Source organism: Natator depressus, chromosome 18 (assembly GCF_965152275.1).
Source record: "Natator depressus isolate rNatDep1 chromosome 18, rNatDep2.hap1, whole genome shotgun sequence".
In the NCBI taxonomy this organism is placed as follows: Eukaryota; Metazoa; Chordata; order Testudines; family Cheloniidae; genus Natator; species Natator depressus.
This window is the reverse complement of record NC_134251.1, coordinates 46,800-67,839: the sequence shown is the minus strand read 5'-3', so window position 1 is coordinate 67,839 and position 21,040 is coordinate 46,800. Positions and strand designations below refer to the sequence as shown.

At 48.6% G+C, this 21,040-nt stretch overlaps 1 protein-coding gene across 13 annotated transcripts in view; it reads left to right on the top strand.

Moving 5' to 3' along the window:
- Positions 1 to 10,497, top strand: part of HP1BP3 (heterochromatin protein 1 binding protein 3) — a 77,215-nt gene extending 66,718 nt beyond the window's left edge. For 5 of the 13 annotated variants that reach the window (XM_074975071.1, XM_074975070.1, XM_074975061.1 and 2 more), the window contains 3 exons: positions 4,559 to 4,670; positions 7,129 to 7,263; positions 9,299 to 10,495. In XM_074975071.1, the coding sequence (XP_074831172.1) occupies positions 4,559 to 4,670; positions 7,129 to 7,263; positions 9,299 to 9,584 (533 nt within the window). In that variant the 3' untranslated portion in view covers positions 9,585 to 10,495. Of the gene's footprint in view, positions 1 to 4,558; positions 4,671 to 7,128; positions 7,264 to 9,298 lie in introns of all 13 variants that reach the window. The other 8 variants (XM_074975074.1, XM_074975065.1, XM_074975068.1 and 5 more) reach the window with 3 other exon arrangements.
- Positions 10,498 to 21,040: the final 10,543 nt, after the last annotated feature.

Genomic DNA, 21,040 nt, shown 5'->3' with positions numbered 1-21,040 from the left:
TAAAAGGCCCTGGAAACCCCTCCATTTTGTCTTCAGCTGGCTTAAGAGATGGTGTCTCCACCCCCAAGAGATGCCTGAAAGAAATTGGAACAAACTATGGGGGCGTGAGTGATTGGTGGACCCAGACTAGGAAGGAATCCAGTCGGTGAAAGGTCGAATCCAGTCCTCTTCGACTGCTTGCTCATGTGTATTCCACAGTAGGTGTGCATGCTCGCCACGTGCACCGGTGCCGGAAGTTTTTCCCTTAGCAGTACCCGTAGGGGGAGTGCTGCTGCGACCCCTGGAGTAGCGCCTCTATAGTGCGCTGTAAGGGGAGCTGAATGCTTCCCCCATCCTCAGTTCCTTCTTGCCGCCAGTGAGGGTGCGTCGGAACTACGTGCTCCAGCTTCACTTCGCTGCAGCTCATCCCAGAACTCGTTCGGGGTGTGTGTGTGTGTGTGTGTGTGTGTTCAACAAGTTTCGGTTCAGTTAGTTAGCGTTCAGGCCGGGGCATGCCTTGTGCCCCAGGGTTTAAATTGTGCGATTCTTGCAGGCATTCGATGCCCAGAAGTGACCCGCACACCGACTGTCTCCGCTGCCTGGGTCAATTCCACATTAGTGACCGCTGTAAAATCTGCAGGTCCTTCAAACCTAGAAGCAAAAACGAAAGAGTCATTAGACTTCGGGCCCTCCTCATGGAGTCGGCACTGGCCCCAACGCCAGTGCGCCGAGCGGATTTGACACCGGGCACCTCGTCTTTGGTGCTCAGTGATCCCCTGGCACCTTCAGGTGGCTGGCACCACTCCCCATCTAAGAAACAGAGAAAGGCCCCAGCTTCTCAGCGGTGTCGAGAGAAAGCAAGGGGCGAGGCTAGACCCGAGTGAGGCAGCCCCAGTTCCCCCCTGGGCTCCAGAGCTCCGACTCATGTCAAGCGGAGCAGCCCGGTTGCGTCGACTCAGGCCTCTCCGTATGTCGGGATGCCTTCGCCGCCGGAGGCCCTACAGACGGCTCAAGACATTATGACTCTGCAGGTACCTGGGGCACCACCGGCACCCGGGCCCCGCTCAGGAGGCAAGCTGCCGCTGGGCTCCAGGCAGTCGACCCTGACCCGACGCAGATCCCAGTCAGGGGACCGCTCTCAGGCCTGCTCGCCGCTCAGCGTCCTGTCAGGGCACAGTCTCCAGCCTCCGCTTTCATCACCCACTAGGCTGTCTGGTTGGGTGCCATTGGATCGGAGTTCCAGGCACCGCTCCACGCCGAGCAGAGAGTATCAACGGGACAGGCACAGGCGCCGTATGCTCTCCCCTTCTCTTCGGAGCTACCATAGCCACTCCTGACGCGGGCACCATGGCCATTCACGCTCCAGCTCTCTCTCCTTCCTTTCCCCTACTGTCAAAAGTCCTGCTGAAAATAAAAAGAGATGGAGTGATCAATATGACGTGCTCCCACTTGGCCGAGACAGACCTGGCACCCTTACCTGGCACAGCTTGGGCTGTGCCTGCCGATTCCTCTCCCAGCCACTCCATACCTCCTCTCGCAAAACAGAGGATGTACCCTACATCCCAACCTAGGGATTCTCTGGTTCAAGGCATGGCTCCTACTTGGTTCCAACACCTAGAAAGCTCCTGTTCAAAGGAGGTGCAAGATGTATTACACAATAGAAAGTCCTCAATATGACATACTTACCTGCAAAAGTGGTCTAGGTTTTGGATTTGGTGTACTTCCCAACAAATTTCCCTGACATTCGCAACTCTTCCACATATATTAGACTATGCATTAACCCTAAAAAGATCAGGGCTCTCTGAGTCCACTCAGCAGCTATAACAGCCTTCCACCAACCAGTAGAGGGATATTTGCTGCTGTTGCATCTAATTACTTCCTCAATTTCTTACTCCCATGTGGGTCCTAAACCTGGTATTGAAAAGACTGACTAGGCCTCCCTTCATACCCAGGACCACATGTTTGTTTGCATACCTCTCAGTGAAAACAGTCTTCCTGATAGTGATTACCTTGGCTAGGAGAAATAGCAGCTGTGATGGCAGATCCATCTTACACTGTATTGTTTTGGGACAAGGTTACACTCAGACCGCACCTGAAATTCACTGCCACGGTAACCTCCCCATTTCACGTCAATCAGTTGATTCATCTTCCAACCTTTTACCCCAAGCCTCACCAAAACAACAGGGAGACTATACAACACACTCAAGAGCCCTAGCCTTCTACCTGGACAGGACGAAGATTTTCAGGAAGCCCCCCTAGATTTTTTTTTTCTCCATTGACTCAGCAATATCAGCCCAAAGACTTTCCAAGTGGATCTCGAACTGCAGCAGACAATGATATCAAGTTCACAGTATAACCCCTCTAGATGGTACTGGTACACACTTCACAAGGTCAATCTTCATTTCTCATTTTCTTCAAGAATGTCCCTATCTCAGATCTGTAGAGCAGCAACATGAGCGTCAGTCCACACTTTCAGAGAACATTATGCAATCGCTGGGGACTCCGCCCCCAATGCCATCTTCGACTCCACAATACTGTCATCTGTAATTGATCTTACTCTGAAGTCTCAGCCCTCCAGTGGGGATACTGCTTGGGAGTCACCTACAGTAGAGTACCCATAGGGACACTACCAGAAGAAGAAATAGTAGTTACTCACCTTGTGCAGTAACAGTGGTTCTTTGACATGTGTCCCCTTATGGGTGCTCCACAACCCACCCTACTCCCCTTTACTTGGAGTTCTTGTCAATGACTCTGCCGTAGAGAAGGAACTGAGAGGGTTAGCCCCTTCACACTGACTAGCCTCATGGTAGGTCACAAGGGAGATCAGCGTATGTGCAGGCCTAATGGACACTTCTACTGAAGTTCTCCAATCTGCAGCACATGGACGCAAGCACACCTACAATGGAGTACTCATCGGGACACACATCTGCACATTGCACATGGTGAGTAACTGTCTTTTGACCTATGACTCAGCTTGAATCTCTGGTGTAGGAAGAATATCCAGGCTAGTCTAATACGTATTTAGCACTGGCATTATTTGGTTTTAGAGCATTGCTATAGGAAATTTCAACTCCGGTTGTTAAAGGCATACATAATTCAACCTATCCCCAGTGCCTGAGAACATTGATCATTGCTTGGAGATATGACATCTATTTACCGCTGGTCGTATGTGGAAACGTTTCAGCATGCCATCTATTAATTTACATCCCCTACCACTAGATAGAAATATCTGTAATGATCTCACTCTCTTTCTGGACTATCTAGAGCGGGAGACCTGAGGAGATGTAGAAGCAGACAGGGAGTTATGTTAGGAGTTCTGTGCTCTGCCATGGTTGTCATTTTGTGCCTTGCATTTCTTTTGCTGCCCAGGTTTAAAAATAGCCTTATGATGCATATTCTAAAACTTGGTGTTTTTTCTTTAAATACGTTTGTTTTGTGTGGTGTTTTTTTTTTTTTTGGGGGGGGGGGGGGTTTGGACTCTTGTGCATCTAATATGGGCAAAGCTAATAGTTTAATGGAAATGAGCCATTCAGTTAATAAAGCAAGCTCTTTAAGTGCTATTTTTAATTAAAACTTTATTCACTGGGAATGGCTGAGGGCTGATAAAACAATGGCTTAGTCCCAGATGATTTTGTTACAGTGAAATGTTCTCTCTTTAAAAGTCCCACTTCAGCAATATTGTGGAAGCTGGCTGGAGTGAGTACCTTTCCATTTATTATGCTTAATAAATCAAGTAATTTAAACAGTATATTCCTTTTGATTCTGTTTTTCTTTCCCTTCTCCACCTGAGTCTCTTCTGAATCTGGTAGATGAAAAGGCTCTTTCCTGTCTCTCAGTGGTTTGGAGAGAAGTTAACTTATGTAAATGTTCCATCCTAATTGAAACTGAAAACTGTCTCATGACAAACTGTTGAACCAGCAGTGTTCGTCTCCTATCTGCCAGAGAGGCAAGTTCCCTTTTTATGTGCAGTAGGCTCCATCAATGCACACAAGTACCAAGGAAAAGACTGGAGCAAAAACATGTCTTATTTTTTTTCTTCTGGTACTTGACCCCTCAAATCTTGCCCTAGCAATTCACTGTAACAAGGTGGAGCTAAGAAGGTGCCAGATCACAATTAAGGACCTGAAAACAAAAGGGAGGAAAGGATGGGAAATGAAGTGTTCAAACTAAGGCAAAAATACTTCAAAGAACAATTGGAACAGAACAGAGACAAAAGGTCAGTGTAACTAAAATGAATTATGTTGTATTAGAAACATTTATAAAAGAACTGTCTCTGGTCTTAATATTTCCACCAAGAAGCCTTGACTGTTTAAATCTTTCCAAAAGGTGATTAAACTAACATTTGTTAACAATTCAGGCCCAACACCTGAATCTACCTAAATATTATCTGTGGGGAGGATTGCACTGTAAGTTCTACATACAGTACAAATGTAGTAAACCTCTTCTAAAGCCACTCTTTAGCTGGGTCCTACACAGAAGCTGACTGCATCAGAAAGGGGAAGGGGACTGTATAGAACAGTGAGGTCAGGGCTTGTGGCTGGATAAAGGTACTGACGCACCCTTACTTCACTTCCCGCAGTACATCTACTGAAGAGAACCCTGCAGAAATGTGAGAAGAATGGCTGGATGGAGCAGATCTCTGGGAAGGGTTTCAGTGGCACCTTCCAGCTCTGCTTCCCTTATTACCCCAGGTAAAGTGACTCTCTTTGTGTCACTTTGGATGGGCTGTTACCAGCAGGAAAGTGAGTTTGTGGGGGGGCGGGGGGGGCGGAGGGTGAGAAAACCTGGATTTGTGCTGGAAATGGCCCAACTTGATGATCACTTTAGATAAGCTATTACCAGCAGGAGAGTGGGGTAGGAGGAGGTATTGTTTCATGGTCTCTGTGTGTATATAATGTCTTCTGCAGTTTCCACAGTATGCATCCGATGAAGTGAGCTGTAGCTCACGAAAGCTCATGCTCAAATAAATTGGTTAGTCTCTAAGGTGCCACAAGTACTCCTTTTCTTTTTGCGAATACAGACTAACACGGCTGTTACTCTGAACTCTTCAGGAAAATAACTTCCAATTTATCTGTATGTGTGTCTATATATGTGTTCCATTCTATGCATCCGATGAAGTGGGCTGTAGCCCACGAAAGCTTATGCTCTAATAAATTTGTTAGTCTCTAAGGTGCCACAAGTACTCCTGTTCTTTTATTAATCTTCAAGTCCATCATGGCTTCAGCACAGCTGCCTGGGATCATAGAAGATTAGAATCCTAGAATATCAGGGTTGGAAGGGACCTCAGGAGGTCATCTAGTCCAACCCCCTGCTCAAAGCAGAACTAATCCCCAACTAAATCATCCCATCCAGGGCTTTGTCAAGCCTGACCTTAAAAACCTCTAAGGAAGGAGATTCCACCACCTCCCTAGGTAACCCTTTCCAGTGCATCACTCCTAATGAAAAAGTTTTTTCCTAATATCCAACCTAAACCTCCCCCACTGCAACTTGAGACCATTACTCCTTGTTCTGTCATCTGGTACGACTGAGAACAGTCTAGCTCCATCCTCTTTGAAACCCCCTTTCAGGTAGTTGAAAGCAGTTATCAAATCATAGAATATCAGGGTTGGATTGGACCTCAGGAGGTCATCTAGTCCGACCCCCTGCTTAAAGCAGGACCAATCCCCAATTTTTGCCCCAGATCCCTAAATGGCCCCCTCAAGGATTGAACTCACAACCCTGGGTTTAGCAGGCCAATGCTCAAACCACTGAGCTATCCCTCCCCCAAGCGTTGCTCTGCACTGCTCCTGGGAGACTGCTTAAGAAAACACCTCTAATTACCAACCTGCCCTGGCCTCGTGTAGCTTAGCAGAACTGATACGATCCCCCCTCATTCTTCTCTTCTGCAGACTAAACAATCCCAGTTTCCTCAGTCTCTCCTCATAAGTCATGTGCTCCAGACCCCTAATCATTTTTGTAGCCCTCTGCTGGACTCTCTAGAACTTTTTCACATCCTTCTTGTAGTGTGGGGCCCAAAACTGGACACAGTACTCCAGATGAGGCTTCACCAATGCCAAATAGAGGGGAATAATCACTTCCCTCGATCTGCTGGCAATGCTCCTACTAATGCAGCCTAATATGCCATTAGCCTTCTTGGCAACAAGGGCACACTGTTGACTTATATCCAGCTTCTCGTCCACTGAAGTTCCCAGGTCCTTTTCTGCAGAACTGCCACTTAGCCAGTCGGTTCCCAGCCTGTAGCAGTGCATGGGATTCTTCCTTCTGAAGTGCAGAACTCTGCACTTGTCCGTGTTGAACCTCATCAGCATATCTACCTCTCCCCCCAGCTTAGTGTCATCCGCGAACTTGCTGAGTGTGCAATCCATCCCATCGTCCAGATCATTAATGAAGATGTTGAACAAAACCAGCCCCAGGAACAACCCCTGGGGCACTTCACTTGATACTGGCTGCCAGCTAGACATCCAGCTGTTGATCATTACCCGTTGAGCCCAACGATCTAGCCAGCTTTCTATCCACCTTATAGTCCATTCATCCAATCCATACTACTTTAACCTGCTGGCAAGAAGACTGTATCAAAAGCTTTGCTAAAGTCAAGGTAAATCACGTCCACCGCTTTCCCCGTATCCCTAGTGCAAATTATCTCCTCATAGAAGACAATCAGGTTGGTCAGGAATGACTTGCCCTTGGTGAATCCATGTTGACTGTTCAAGATCACCTTCCTCTCCTCCAAGTGCTTCAAAATGAATTCCCTTAGGACCTGCTCCATGATCAATGAGAACCTGGACTTAAACTGCCATCCCCTGGCTATGTCTGCAATGGGAGGGAGCAATGTGTAAGAGAGCATGAGGCAGGACTGCTTAGGGGAGAGATGGGGCTGTGGCATGTCCATTAATTTGCAGCCAGCTTGACTTCATCCGCCTTGGCCCTTCCCTAGCAGCACTTCATTGATTTCTACATATTTAGCCGCATGCATCGAAATCAGCATCATGTGTAAGTCCACAGTGTGTGGAAGCTCAAACTAGCTAGGTTTTACTTTAACAAAATGGGCAACTAGTCCTAGCAATGCAGGGTCAATCAGTGGCTCCCTTTCAGCCATCTGACACTGAACTTTGTATTCTTTGACATGAGTTAACAAGATTACTTTTGTAGCCCAGGTGTGCTGTTCCCAGAGAAGCAGCAGCAGGAGGAGGATTCTGAGGAATCTGAGGAGGAGGAAGAGGAAGCAGAAGAGGAGTCTGAGGAGGAAGAAGAGTCAGAGGAGGAAGAACCACCTCCAAAGAAAAGGTATAGAGCTGAAAATTAATGGGCTTGTAAGCCTGCGTGGCCGTCCCTACTGGTCCATCTTTGAGGGAGGCCGTGCCTCCTCACTGTCACACACCTGTAAAAGTGATCTCAAAAACAGGGAATTACCTTGCATCTAGTATTCAGGCCCTCAGGCTGGGCAGAGCGATAAGGCTGAGCCCTGGACCCTCAGTCAGGGCAGGGCAGCAAAGCGGTCTAGGGCTCAGTGCACGGTAGACCAACACAGGCCTCTTGGCCTACGGTGGGGAGGCTTCCACCCCAGGGGTAGGGTGGCATGGGATGTGGGCCCAACTGACTCCACCACATCCCAGCCTAGGGCCCTAACAGTGGCAGAGTGGTCCTCCCGCAACACGCTGACCTAGGATCAGGCCAGCACTTAACCAGATGGTCGTCTAGTTCCCCTGGGCTACTTCCTACATCCCTGGGGTTTGGTATCTCTGTAATGTGGGGATCCTTTGTCTCCTTGGGGAGCCCTGGCCAGTCCTCAGGTGGCAGCCCCAGCAGCTCCTTGGTGTCTCGGTTGGCCGGTGGCCCTGGGAACTCTGGCCAGTTCTCAGGCGGCAGCCCCCACAGCTACTCAGCATCTTGGTCAGCTAGCAGCCCAGAGAGATCTGACCAGTCCTCAGCACGGTGGGGTTCCTCTAAAGGTTCCAGCAGCAGGCGGGATGCATCTGTCTCCCTTGGCGTCTCTAGCCCAACTGAGCTGCAGGGCCTGCCTTTTGTACTTCCTCTTCCTGTCCTGCCTGGGGCAGGCTTGGCCTTCCTGGTTCTGCGCACCAGGGGGCATGTTGTGGTCCTCCCTGTCCTTCCCTCTGAGGGAAGCCACACCTCCTCACTACAGGGCTCCTCCGGTATGACATACTAAAAGTATGACTGACTTGCAGTTACAGACTTCATGGGAATCGTGGCTCTTCAGCAGCAGGCTCCAGCAAAACGTCATAGTGCAGGGGCGACTCAAACATGGGATCGTCCATGAAAGAACTGAGGTCATGATTAACCAGAGTTTGGGGCAATTGATTGGAACTTTATCATGGCTGTGATAAAGTTCTTTAGGACTAGGGCTACTTGCTGAGAATTGGTTAGTCACCATTAATACTAAATATATGCTACAGAAGACTCTAGTGATGCTGTGGGTTGGTGTGCCAGCATTTCACCTTTGGAGGCTAGAGGTCCAATTCTATAGTGTTCAATCTCTGGCAGTGGATAATTATCCACAGATAGTCATTACTGCTGCAGAGAGGCCCAGGACTGGAATAGCAGGGGATGATGCAGGTATTTGCAAAGTGGTGTATAGTTTTTTTTGTGGTTGGAGGCTATGGGCACTGTCGGGATTAGGACTCTATCATGGTAGGTGCTGTACCCACGTGGTCAGTGTGCACCTGGCCAGACTCCAGTGATAGTCTTTTACTCAATTTCATAAAAGCTGAGATGGGCCTGTTCTTATTCTTTGTACCATATTTAGTGTCCATTTCCTTTTTCCATTTAGCTTCTCCATGTTTCTTCTGTGCTTTAGGAAAGGTTGTGGTCTCACTTTAAAAGCTGGGGACTTTTTAATGATATCTGATAAATACAGGATAAGTTTACTTTTCTCTCTTCTGGCTGGTGTATTTACTGTTCTAAAGCCAAATGAAACTGTTCTTACTCCAAATGTACATTTACGCTGAGTGGCTATATTAGTAACAAACCCAACACAAAGGAAAGCTCTAAGATGCTTGGGTTGCGTGACTCAGACTCCTGAATGACAGGCACTATTCATAGGGTTATATGCTAACAAAGGAGATACAAACTTAGATCATCATGGGGAGTGTTAAGAGCTTTACACTGTGATCTTGCTTAAAAGATTTTCTTGCTCTTGGGAGTCTGGCTACTCAAATTGAGTGGATCATTGCAAGCTGGGTCCTCCATGTTAAAGATGAAGGAGGCTGAAATCTGCTCCATTTTATATCCATTAACCCGTGGGCTCTAGGCAAGTTTTGGTGCCTTAGTACTAAATTCTCTTGTCCTTTCTTCCTGATAGGATGCAGATGCGATCTCCCCCAAAATCCCGGAGCAGGGCCCCCCCAGTGAAACGAAGAGAATCCAAACCCAAGCCAAGAAAGGCCCCTGCAGCCCGCCGGGGGAAAGCAAAGCCCCCACCCAAGGTCAAAACCCCTGCCAAAAAAGCCAGACCAGCAGCCCCATCCATCAAGAGGCCCTCTGGTAGCAGCTCTTCCAAGAAACCAGCAGCGAGCGGGAGGAAAGAAGCGAAATCCCCTACCAAGGGCAAATCCACCATGAGGAAGTCTCTCCGGGCAAAAAAGTAAACTTTTCCAATGTGTCAGGGAATCCCATGGTCAAATCCACAATCTTGTTTTATAACGTCAACGTGCATTTGTATTTTAGTTCTAATGCTTAAACACTTCTTAATTTTTTTTTTTCTTGAATGATGGGGAAAAGCTGAAAACTTAAGTCAAACCAACCCGAGTTAGATCTAGATGCCCTGTGCCTGCCCTCCTCCTGGAACAAGTCGTCTTTAGTTTTTGCAATAATTTTAGGGCTTTTCTAGAGTGTGTAATCTGTACATTTTATGGTGTTTGTTTTGGGTTTTTGCTTTCAGAACTTGTTCAAAAAAGAGTTTTATATCTTTACACAGCAGGAACAGGATCATTGGGGAAATGTAACTCTGAAGTGAAAAGGCAAAACTGCGGGAGTTTTCTCCTTAGATTTCCTGCATGGTAACTAACACAAAGGGTTCCTAATGCTTCTATGGAGAAACAAAATATATACAATGCTCGCACTGAATTCTGAAGGTGCTTCTCTCTGCATGGCCATTGTAGTGATTTGCTAAGGAGATGTTTTGTTTGGCCTCTTCAGACCAACAGGTTCCCCTTGAAAATGAGTCTCATCTCAGAGTGAATGCAAAACATTCTGACCCATCTGATGTCAAAGGGGTCCCAGAATGGGCAATCTCCTGAGTTTCAGTTAGCCAGGTTGTCGTGATTTGAGTAAGCGATTCCACACATCCTCCATCTGTTACCTAATACCAAAATATATACAAGTCATCTTTAATCCAACTTTGAAATCTTTTTTAAAAGATGAAGAACCTGAGTTTTCACTTCTTGTTTGCGCTTTTAAAAAAAAAAAAAAAAAGTGAGAGTTCTTTAACTCCTAATGTAGAGTTGTTGATAAGTGATGAACATGCAGTTTGCTAAAATAAAATGAAACTAGATTCCAGCCCTGTTTTGTGTGCTGCTTCCTCTCCGAAGTTTTCTCAGATTCTTTAGGTGAGATCTAGAAGGAGAGTGGGATTACCATAGGGATCAATGTAGAGGCCCATTTTATTTAACATTTTGTTAAAGGGATACCATCAGCTCGAAATCTGGTCCTTGTTAATGAGTTTTGGATATCCTCCCCGCCCCCGCTTCCCAACTCCCCTACCAAACTCTGTAATTTTACACTCACTCTTTAAAACTCTTCTCCCCCTCCTTCTCTGTGAAGACCATTGTGAACTGGGGAAATTGGTATAGTCAGTTTCCCCTGTATAGTCAGTGTTGAGTGAAGTGAACTCCCGCAGGAACTAAGGACCATCACAAAACCTCATCACCTTCCACTCCAAATGCATGGTGCATTTTCTTCCATCCGCCTTCTCTAACATAAACTCAGAACATACACAGCCATGTACATTTGAAAAACCAAAACTCTTGCCAAAACACTGCACGTGCAATCCTCTCCTAGAATGAGGATGAGAATATGAATGAACCTCATGTGACACATAATGATAGATAGGAAAGTGCTTGAGTGTATGATGGTGTTGAGGGTGGTATAAAACCTGAGAACAATACAAAATAAACTGAAAAAAGTGGTATTTTCCTCCATTCCTTTACAAGTAACCAAAGATAACTACAAGCAACAAGAGTGGATTTAAAAAATAGACAAAAGTGACTTACATTGTCGGCGCCCCTTTAATTGTCAGAAAGAGGCTGTAAACAGTAGGCTAATGAAATTCAGATGATACTAGACTGGGAGAAGTTGAAAGTATCTGTGAAAACCAAAACAGTCTACAGGTGCATAGAACAATTTAAATCATGGTTAGTAAATTACAAAGTGAGGGGGGAAAGTAGAAACTACTGTATCTGGGGACAAACCCCAAAAGGCAGAAACTCAGTGGGAGGGAGAAACTAGAGAAGCTTAATGCTAAGAGAACAGCCTTTTAGAGGTGTGTGCATTCCTTGAAAGGGAGCTGGAGGTTTTGAGAGAGGTGAAGGAACTCTTCTTTTCAAGCAGATATTCACACCTGTGTTGTTATTGCTTGAAGTAGTTACTCAGACTCTGTGCCTGCATTACCCTCCTGATGTGGGGGAGCCTAACCACTGTCAGTACTGCTTCTGCAGGAAAGGGGGACAAAAGGAAAGTACTGTCAATCCCACTGCCTCCTCCCAACCAGTTGCTGGGCTGCAGTCTCCCTTGGCTTTCTCTGTGGGATGGTACAACTTGACCACTAGCAAAGTTTTGATATCCTTGCTCTCACCCATATATGTTGCAGTCACTGAACTGTGCCATCACTAAGCAAATCTAGTAGAAGTCTGCTGATAATGGAGACCACCTCTGTTTACACACTGATTATTTGTAATGATCCTTGCCAGGAAAGGAAAGACCCAAAACAGCATGTGTCTGATGTATTTCATTTCAAATTTTGCCTACTGCTGACTTAACCTTTTGAGCTGTGTCTCAAGGAGATGGCAAAGTGATGTTAATGACACTCAATTAGAACATAATATGGGATACCTGTAAAATAGCACAGTGCAGTTGGCCTTTACTTTCCATCACCGCATCAGTATAAAAAATGAAAACTCTCTAAAACTCAGATCACGTTCGTGTAGGTTTTAATGGGACAGGAACGTTATTCCATCTGTGGGGCTGCAGACAAAAAATCTTGCTGCTCCGAGGAATAACTTCCTCACAATAACTTCCCCACATTAACAGCCCTGCAGGTAACTAATATAAGATCCATATACACCAACATAGCTGAATAGAGAGAGAGGGTGAAGAATGCAGCCTGCCACAGGTAGGTGTGCCAAAGGTTGCTGCTGCTCAGAGAATAGTGCTGGGCATGCTAGCCTTAAAAACAGCCTGAGTCAAACTAAGGCCATTTCAGTCTATAGTGTTCAGAAGTATGTGTAATATGCTGGTGCCAGGGATTTGAACTCTTACCACAGTGCTATAGAATATTTTGCTGTGGGGCTCCTGCAGTCTCTCCTATTGAAGTAGTGCCACTTTAATTAATAGAATATCTGGCTATTAATTGGGCTAGAGAAAGCATTAGGATGACACGCTATCCTAGTGGTTAAGGCACTCAGATGGGAGGTGGCAAATCCCTGTTCAAATCCCTTCTCCCAGTCTCATGGGGGAGGACTTGAATGGAGGGTGTCCCACATCCTGGGGTGAGTACCCTGGCCACTAGGCTAAAGACTGTAAGGCAGCTTCTCTGCCCTTGGCAGTTTAGTGTGAACTCACCTGAGGACCTGATCTTGTAGGTATGCTCAGAGGCTGCCTTCCAGATCAGTCTCCTTGGGCAGCCGGATGCCTGTCTCTCCCAGTTTGTGAATCACTCTGGGGCTTAGCTGGACACCTAGCTCTTTCTACCTCGAGGGAGGTAGCCCTGAGGAAAAAACAGGTGCTACGTGAGTTTAGGGACCTACAGGGTTTGGCACCAGTAGAGTGGGTACTTTGTGGATTGGAACAGTCCCTAAAAAGGGGACTGAGGTGCTTATATACCTTCATGGATCCCACCTTCCAAACTCCTGGGAAAAGCATGGAGCAAGCCTTACACTCAGCCACAAGTTCATTCGCTCCTCTGACAATTTGCCAAAAACAGAAAATGGGACTTAGCTAAAATTTTCCATCCATGGAAGGTTAAAATATGCATATTCTACTGCACTGTAGTAGAAATTTTACTCAGACCAGATCCAATAGAATTTGAGTCACTGATATTGAATACTTCCTCTAAATAACTGACTCCAAAGCTGCTATTTTGTTGGTATATGCATAGGCTATTCACTTGGCTAGGCAGTCTTTCCAGAACACATCCGTGCTAGCTTTTGCTGATAGATGCTAGAGTGAAAAGTTCAGGTTTGTTTTGTGAGAGCATATGGGCATTTGTGATTTCCATTTCGGGTATATGTTATTTTTATCCTGGGTGAGATGCACTGTGTTTTATGTGCTATGGAACTTTGGGGGTTGTTTGTAAAGTTACAGTCTTCTGTCTCAAAACACAGACTCGTAGGATTTTCATGCCATTTCTGTGTATCCTCCCAGATGCCTTTCCAGTAGCAGCTTTCCTGAACATTAACCTCCAGCTTCTACTAGCTGCAGATCCAGAAGCACAGTGATAAGTTCTTCTTCAAGTGCTTGTTCACGTCCAATCCACATTAGGTGTGCGCACGTTGTGTGCACGAGCGTCGGAAACTTTTTCCCTTAGCGGCTCGCTTCGGGCTGGCGGGGCCCCTGTGTGGCGCCACTGCACTGTGCATATATACCTCTGCCGCCCGACCCCCTCCAGTTCCTCCTTACCGTCCGTGGCGGTGTTGGAACAACCTCTCTTTCTTGGATGTGAGCAGTCCCTTAGCCTTTCTCATAGATAGCTGTTATCAGTTAGCATACTTCCTCATCCCGAAGGCTAAAGATGGACTTTGTCCCATTTTAGACCTGCGCGGGCTCAACAAGTTCCTGGTCAAGGCCCAGTTCCGCATGATCTCTCTGGACACCATCATCCCTTCCCTAGATGCGGGAGGCTGGTACACTGCCCTCAACATGAAGGACGCGTACGTTCATATCATCATCCACCCAGCACATTGGCTGTTCCTGCGCTTCACCGTGGGCCAAGATCATTTACGGTTCTCCTGTTCAGTCTAGCCGCGGCCCCACAAAATGCATGGTGGTGGTGGCGGCCTTCTTACGGAGGCAGAGGGTCCGGGTTTACCCGTACCTCAACGACTGGCTCCTGGCTGGTCGATCCGAAGCGGAAGTGCGGGGCCACGTGGAGGTGGCCCTGAGATTGTTCTGCGAGCTGGGGCTCCTGGTCAACGTCCCCAAGTCCACTCTCATGCCCACGCAGAAAGTGGAATTCATGGGGCGGTCGTGGACGCGGTGCAGGCCATGGCAACCTTCCAGTATCCTGATTCCGGGCTATCCAGCAAGCGGTGGCCTCCCTGCGCCAGTTTCCAACTACAATGGCCAGATGCTGCCTGCAACTGCTGGGCCACATGGCAGCATGCACACACGTGGTCAGGCATGCCAGACTGAGACTCAGGACTCTGCAGGCGTGGCTCGTTCGGGTGTACTACACAGGCAGGGACCCCCTTGACTTGGTAGTGACAGTCCCAAGGGACGTGCTGGACTCCCTGTTGTGGTGGCAGTCCCAGCCTGTGGTTTGCGAAGGCATATCCCCTTTGCCGCCCCACAACCAGACCTGATGCTGGTGACGGACATGTCAGACCATGGATGCGGGGCTCACCTCGGGGACCTCAGGACTCAGGACTTGTGGTCCGGAGCAGAGTGGTTGCTCCATATCCTATATGAAGGAGCTCAGGGCCTGCCAGACTTTTCACGCCACTCTGGTCACAGCGTGACAGTTCTGATAGACAACACTACTGCCATGTTCTATATAAACAAGCACGGTGGGGCCCGTTCCTCGCCTCTCTGTCACGAGGCTCTCCTCCTTTGAGACTTTTGTACAGCCCACGCCATTCACCTCGCGGCGTCATATCTCCCGGGGGTGCGAAACGAGCTGGCGGACTACCTCAGCAGGTCGTATCACATGCACGAGTAGACGCTCAGAGCGGATGTCGTGCTTTCACTCTTCCACAGGTGGGGGTTTCCCCAGGTAGACCTGTTTGCCACTAGGGCTAACGCCCAGTGCCCGCGGTTCTGCTCGTTTCAGGGCCACAGCCCAGGCTCAGTCGCAGATGCGTTTGCGATGCCGTGGGGAGGGGGCTTGATGTATGCTTTTCCCCCGCTCCCCTTGATACACAAGGTCCTCCTCAAGGTACGCAGGGACAGGGCGGCAGTGGTCCTCATCGCCCCGGCGTGGCCCCGCCAGCACTGGTACACAGCACTCCTAGAGCTGTCAGTGGAGGCCCGGTAGTCCTGCTCCTACACCGGGACCTCATCACGCAGGACGGCGGGTGGCTTCTCCACCCTGACCTGCAATCACTACACCTGACGTCATGGAAGCTCTGTGGCTAAATGCCTTGGAGAGCCAGTGCTTCCTTCCTGTACAGCAGATTCTGCTTGGCAGTAGGAAGCCCTCCAGCAATGTGGCCAAGTGGAAAAGGTTCTCGTGTGGGTGTGAGCCCCAACAGGTGCGGCCGTGCCAGGCCCCGGTGCAAGCCATCCTCAAGTACCTCCTGCACCTTAAACAGCAGGGGCTGGCCCCGTCCTCACTCAGAGTGCATCTGGTGGCCATCTCCGCCTTCCAGCCGGGGTTTTTGGGGGGCTCGGTGTTTTCCCACCCAGTGGTGGGACAGTTCCTTAAAGGATTGGAGAGGATGTTTCCGTACTCAGGCCCCCCCAGTCCCTCCTTGGAACCTTAACTTGGTCCTCCCTAAGCTCATGGGACCCCCGTTTGAGCCCCTCGCTACCTGCTCCCTCCTCCACCTTTCCTGGAAGGTGGCATTTCTAGTGGCCATTACCTTGGCCAGAAGAGTGTCTGAGCTGAGGGCTCTCACCTCTGAGCTACTGTATACAGTGTTTCACAAGGATAAGGTGCAGCTTCGACCGCACCCCAAGTTCCTCCCTAAAGTGGTCTCGCAATTCCATTTGGGCCAAGGCATTTGTCTGCTGGTGTTTTTTCCAAAACCCCATACGGACCCAAATCACCGCAACCTACACACCCTGGATGTCCATTGAGCACCTGTGTTCTATTTGGAGCACACCAAGCCCTTTTGTAAATCAGCGCAGCTGTTCGTGGATGTAGCTGAGAGAATGAAAGTGGAATGAGTGGATCTTGTCTTGGATTACAAGCTGCATCCGGGCGTGCTATGAGCTCGCAGGTGTTCCGGCCCTGGCAGTCACGGCCCACTCGACCAGGGTGCAAGCGACTTCCACAGCTTTCCTGGCACAGGTCCCAGTCCAGGAGATCTGCAAAGCAGCCACCTGGTCCTTGGTGCACACCTTCACGACCCACTACGTGGTCAACCAGCAGGCCAGAAAGGACGCAGCAGTTGGCAGAGCGGTCCTCCAATCAGTTGTTCTGTGACTCCTACCCTCCTCCAGAGGTAAGCTTCTGATTCACCTATTGTGGAATGGACGTGAACAAGCACTCAAAGACGAAAGAACGGTTACTTACCTTCTCATAACTGTTGTTCTTCGAGATGTGGTGTTCGTGTCCATTCCACCACCCACCCTCCTACCCCTCTGTCGGAGTCACCAGCAAGAAGAAACTGGAGGAGGTCGGGCCGGCAGGGGTATACATGTACAGCGCAGTGGCGCCACTCAGGGGCCCCACCCGCCCGACAGGAGCCGCAAAGGGGAAAAGTTTCCGACGCTCGTGCACGCAACGCACGCACACCTAATGTGGAATGGACGTGAACTACACATCTCAAAGAACAACAGTTACGAGAAGGTAAGTAATCATTCTTTTTGAATCATGCTGGCCAGGATCATGTCTCTGGCCAGGATCCCCTGGGGGACTAACATGAAGGGGAAGGGAGTCCAGGAGAGCTGGCTGTATTTCAAGGAATCCCTGTTGAGGTTACAGGGACAAACCATCCCGATGAGTCGAAAGAATAGTAAACATGGCAAGCGACCAGCTTGGCTTAATGGTGAAATCCTAGCAGATCTTAAACATAAAAAAGAAGCTTACAAGAAGTGGAAGGTTGGACATATGACCAGGGAAGAGTATAAAAATATTGCTCGGGCATGTAAGAAAGATATAAGGAGGGCCAAATCGCCCCTGGAGCTGCAGCTAGCAAGAGATGTCAAGAGTAACAAGAAGGGTTTCTTCAGGTATGTTGGCAACAAGAAGAAAGCCAAGGAAAGTGTGGGCCCCTTACTGAATGAGGGAGGCAACCTAGTGACAGAGGATGTGGAAAAAGCTAATGTACTCAATGCTTTTTTTGCCTCTGTTTTCACTAACAAGGTCAGCTCCCAGACTGCTGCGCTGGGCATCACAGAATGGGGAAGAGATGGCCAGCCCTCTGTGGAGATAGAGGTGGTTAGGGACTATTTAGAAAAGCTGGACGTGCACAAGTCCATGGGGCCGGACGAGTTACATCCGAGAGTGCTGAAGGAATTGGCGGCTGTGATTGCAGAGCCCTTGGCCATTATCTTTGAAAACTCGTGGCGAACGGGGGAAGTCCCGGATGACTGGAAAAAGGCTAATGTAGTGCCAATCTTTAAAAAAGGGAAGAAGGAGGATCCTGGGAACTACAGGCCAGTCAGCCTCACCTCAGTCCCTGGAAAAATCATGGAGCAGGTCCTCAAAGAATCAATCCTGAAGCACTTACATGAGAGGAAAGTGATCAGGAACAGTCAGCATGGATTCACCAAGGGAAGGTCATGCCTGACTAATCTAATCGCCTTTTATGATGAGATTACTGGTTCTGTGGATGAAGGGAAAGCAGTGGATGTATTGTTTCTTGACTTTAGCAAAGCTTTTGACACGGTCTCCCACAGTATTCTTGCCAGCAAGTTAAGGAAGTATGGGCTAGATGAATGCACTATAAGGTGGGTAGAAAGCTGGCTAGATTGTCGGGCTCAACGGGTAGTGATCAATGGCTCCATGTCTAGTTGGCAGCCGGTGTCAAGTGGAGTGCCCCAGGGGTCGGTCCTGGGGCCGGTTTTGTTCAATATCTTCATAAATGATCTGGAGGATGGTGTGGATTGCACTCTCAGCAAATTTGCAGATGATACTAAACTGGGAGGAGTGGTAGATACGCTGGAGGGGAGGGATAGGATACAGAAGGACCTAGACAAATTGGAGGATTGGGCCAAAAGAAATCTGATGAGGTTCAATAAGGATAAGTGCAGGGTCCTGCACTTAGGATGGAAGAATCCAATGCACCGCTACAGACTAGGGACCGAATGGCTAGGCAGCAGTTCTGCGGAAAAGGACCTAGGGGTGACAGTGGACGAGAAGCTGGATATGAGTCAACAGTGTGCCCTTGTTGCCAAGAAGGCCAATGGCATTTTGGGATGTATAGGTAGGGGCATAGCGAGCAGATCGAGGGATGTGATCATTCCCCTCTATTCGACACTGGTGAGGCCTCATCTGGAGTACTGTGTCCAGTTTTGGGCCCCACACTACAAGAAGGATGTGGATAAATTGGAGAGAGTCCAGCGAAGGGCAACAAAAATGATTAGGGGTCTAGAGCACATGAGTTATGAAGAGAGGCTGAGGGAGCTGGGATTGTTTAGTCTGCAGAAGAGAAGAATGAGGGGGGATTTGATAGCTGCTTTCAACTACCTGAAAGGGGGTTCCAAAGAGGATGGCTCTAGACTGTTCTCAATGGTAGCAGATGACAGAACGAGGAGTAATGGTCTCAAGTTGCAATGGGGGAGGTTTAGATTGGATATTAGGAAAAACTTTTTCACTAAGAGGGTGGTGAAACACTGGAATGCGTTACCTAGGGAGGTGGTAGAATCTCCTTCCTTAGAGGTTTTTAAGGTCAGGCTTGACAAAGCCCTGGCTGGGATGATTTAACTGGGAATTGGTCCTGCTTTGAGCAGGGGGTTGGACTAGATGACCTTCTGGGGTCCCTTCGAACCCTGATATTCTATGATTCTATGCTGAAATTTCATTATTATGAAGATTGAGTGTGACTTTGCAACACATCCAGATCTCTTGCCTTACAAAATGTCTTGTTGCCACAAATATGCTGTCTCCAAGCTTATTGCTTAAGAACCGTCTGTTGTCTCTGCCTTGATTACACACTCGTAACCTGAATCTGTTGCATAAATCTTCCAATGATATGTCATCTTTCTTGACTCTGGATCCAAATGACCTTTTATTTCATCATCTTACGTGAGGATTTGCTTTCATTGCCACTGCCAGAAAACTCAGTAATGGTCACAGCCCAAGATTTTCCTGTTCTACTTTAGTTCACTGTTTCTGGCAAACTGAATAACATAGTTATGGCCCCATTTGGTCTGTGAGAGCCAGACTTCCTTGTAAAGTTGCATTTGGATAATGCTTTGAGTGCAGTGTTACTAAGGGGTTAGTCTTTCCAAACAGTGGATGTAAAATTTAGTCTGGGAAGTGGCATGCACTTAGATAATAGCTGTGCAACTATTTACTGTAGTAGGAGGAGAGCCTGAGACATAATCCCTTGTATCAGAGGCCTGCTATGAGGCAGGACCTGCTCACAGAATCTGGCAAGAACAGGGTTGATATTGCAGAAATACACATTCCTAAGAAGTGCTAGTCACAGAGTACTCACGCAAACACATCCCGATATCAAGGCTGGTACAAAAACATTGCCCAAGGATAACAGGAACACACTGAACCCTCCCTAAGGTCAGGATGGCAGTATGTAACAGAGATGTTTTGACTGAACCAATATATACAAAATGATGGGTACTAACTAGAGATGTTGGGGGGCAGTAGTACTAACTTGTTGGTATTACGGTATAAAGATGTATCGCAGAGGGAGTATCTTTGTCCAGCCGAGGTGGGAATGGAAAGTCCCACCATTCACTGAGCTGTGTCCATTGTCACGGGCATACATGTCGTCGTCTTCTTCGAGTCATTGCTTATGTGTATTCCACAATAGGTGTGCGTGCTTGGTGCCAGAAGTTTTTCCCCAGCAGTACCCGTAGGGGGGGAGCCCCCCCCGCAACCCCTGGAGTGGCGCCTGCCTGGTGCAGTATAAGGGGAGCTGCGTGCTCCCCCCACCCTCAGTTCCTTCTTGCCACCAGTGAAGGTGCGTCGGAACTGCTCTGCTCCAGCTTTGCTGTAGCTCGTCCCCAGAACTGTTTGTTCGTTCAGTGTTAGTACCTGTAGTTAGTTAGCTGTTTAGTTAGTTTAGTTAGTCAGTGAGCCCAGGCCAGGACATGCCCCGCGCCCCGGGGTTTAAGTTGTGTGGCTCTTGTAGGCATTCTATGCCAAGAAGTGACCCGCACGCAGACTGTTTGTGCTGTTTGGGAGAAACCCATATCAGCGAAACGTGCAAGATTTGCAAGTCGTTTAAGCCTTGGACCAAAAGAGAAAGGGACATTAGGCTCTGGGCCATCCTGATGGAGTCGGCGCTGACCCCGACTCTAGCATGCCACTCCAAACCGGTACCCGGCACCATGGCATTGGTACGCAGTGATCCTCCGGTGCCATCCACCAGTTGGCACCACTCCCCATCCACGGGGCACACCAAGAGGGCCAGGAAGACTCCCTCTTCGCAGCGGCACCAAGGGAAGCCTCAGACAGAGGCTAGGCCCATGTTGAGCAGTCCTCAATCCCCACTGGGCCCCAGGCCACTCCGGATGTCCAGATGCCATCCACGCCTGAAGTCCTCCAGGCGGCCCAGGACGTTATGTACATGCCGGTGCCTGGAGCACCGCCGATGTTGGCCCCACGCTCCAGAGGCAAGCTGCCTCTAGGATCTCCCCAGTCACCTCCGGCCCAGTTCCAGTCTCAGTCGAGGGAACGTTCCCGATGCCATTCACCGCCTAGCAACTGCTCGGGGCAGAGTTCATGTGGATCGCCCTTGACGCCAACCAGAATGTCTGGCTGGGTGCCATCCAGCTGGAACTCTCAGCACCGCTTGTCCTCAAGGAGCAAATATTGACA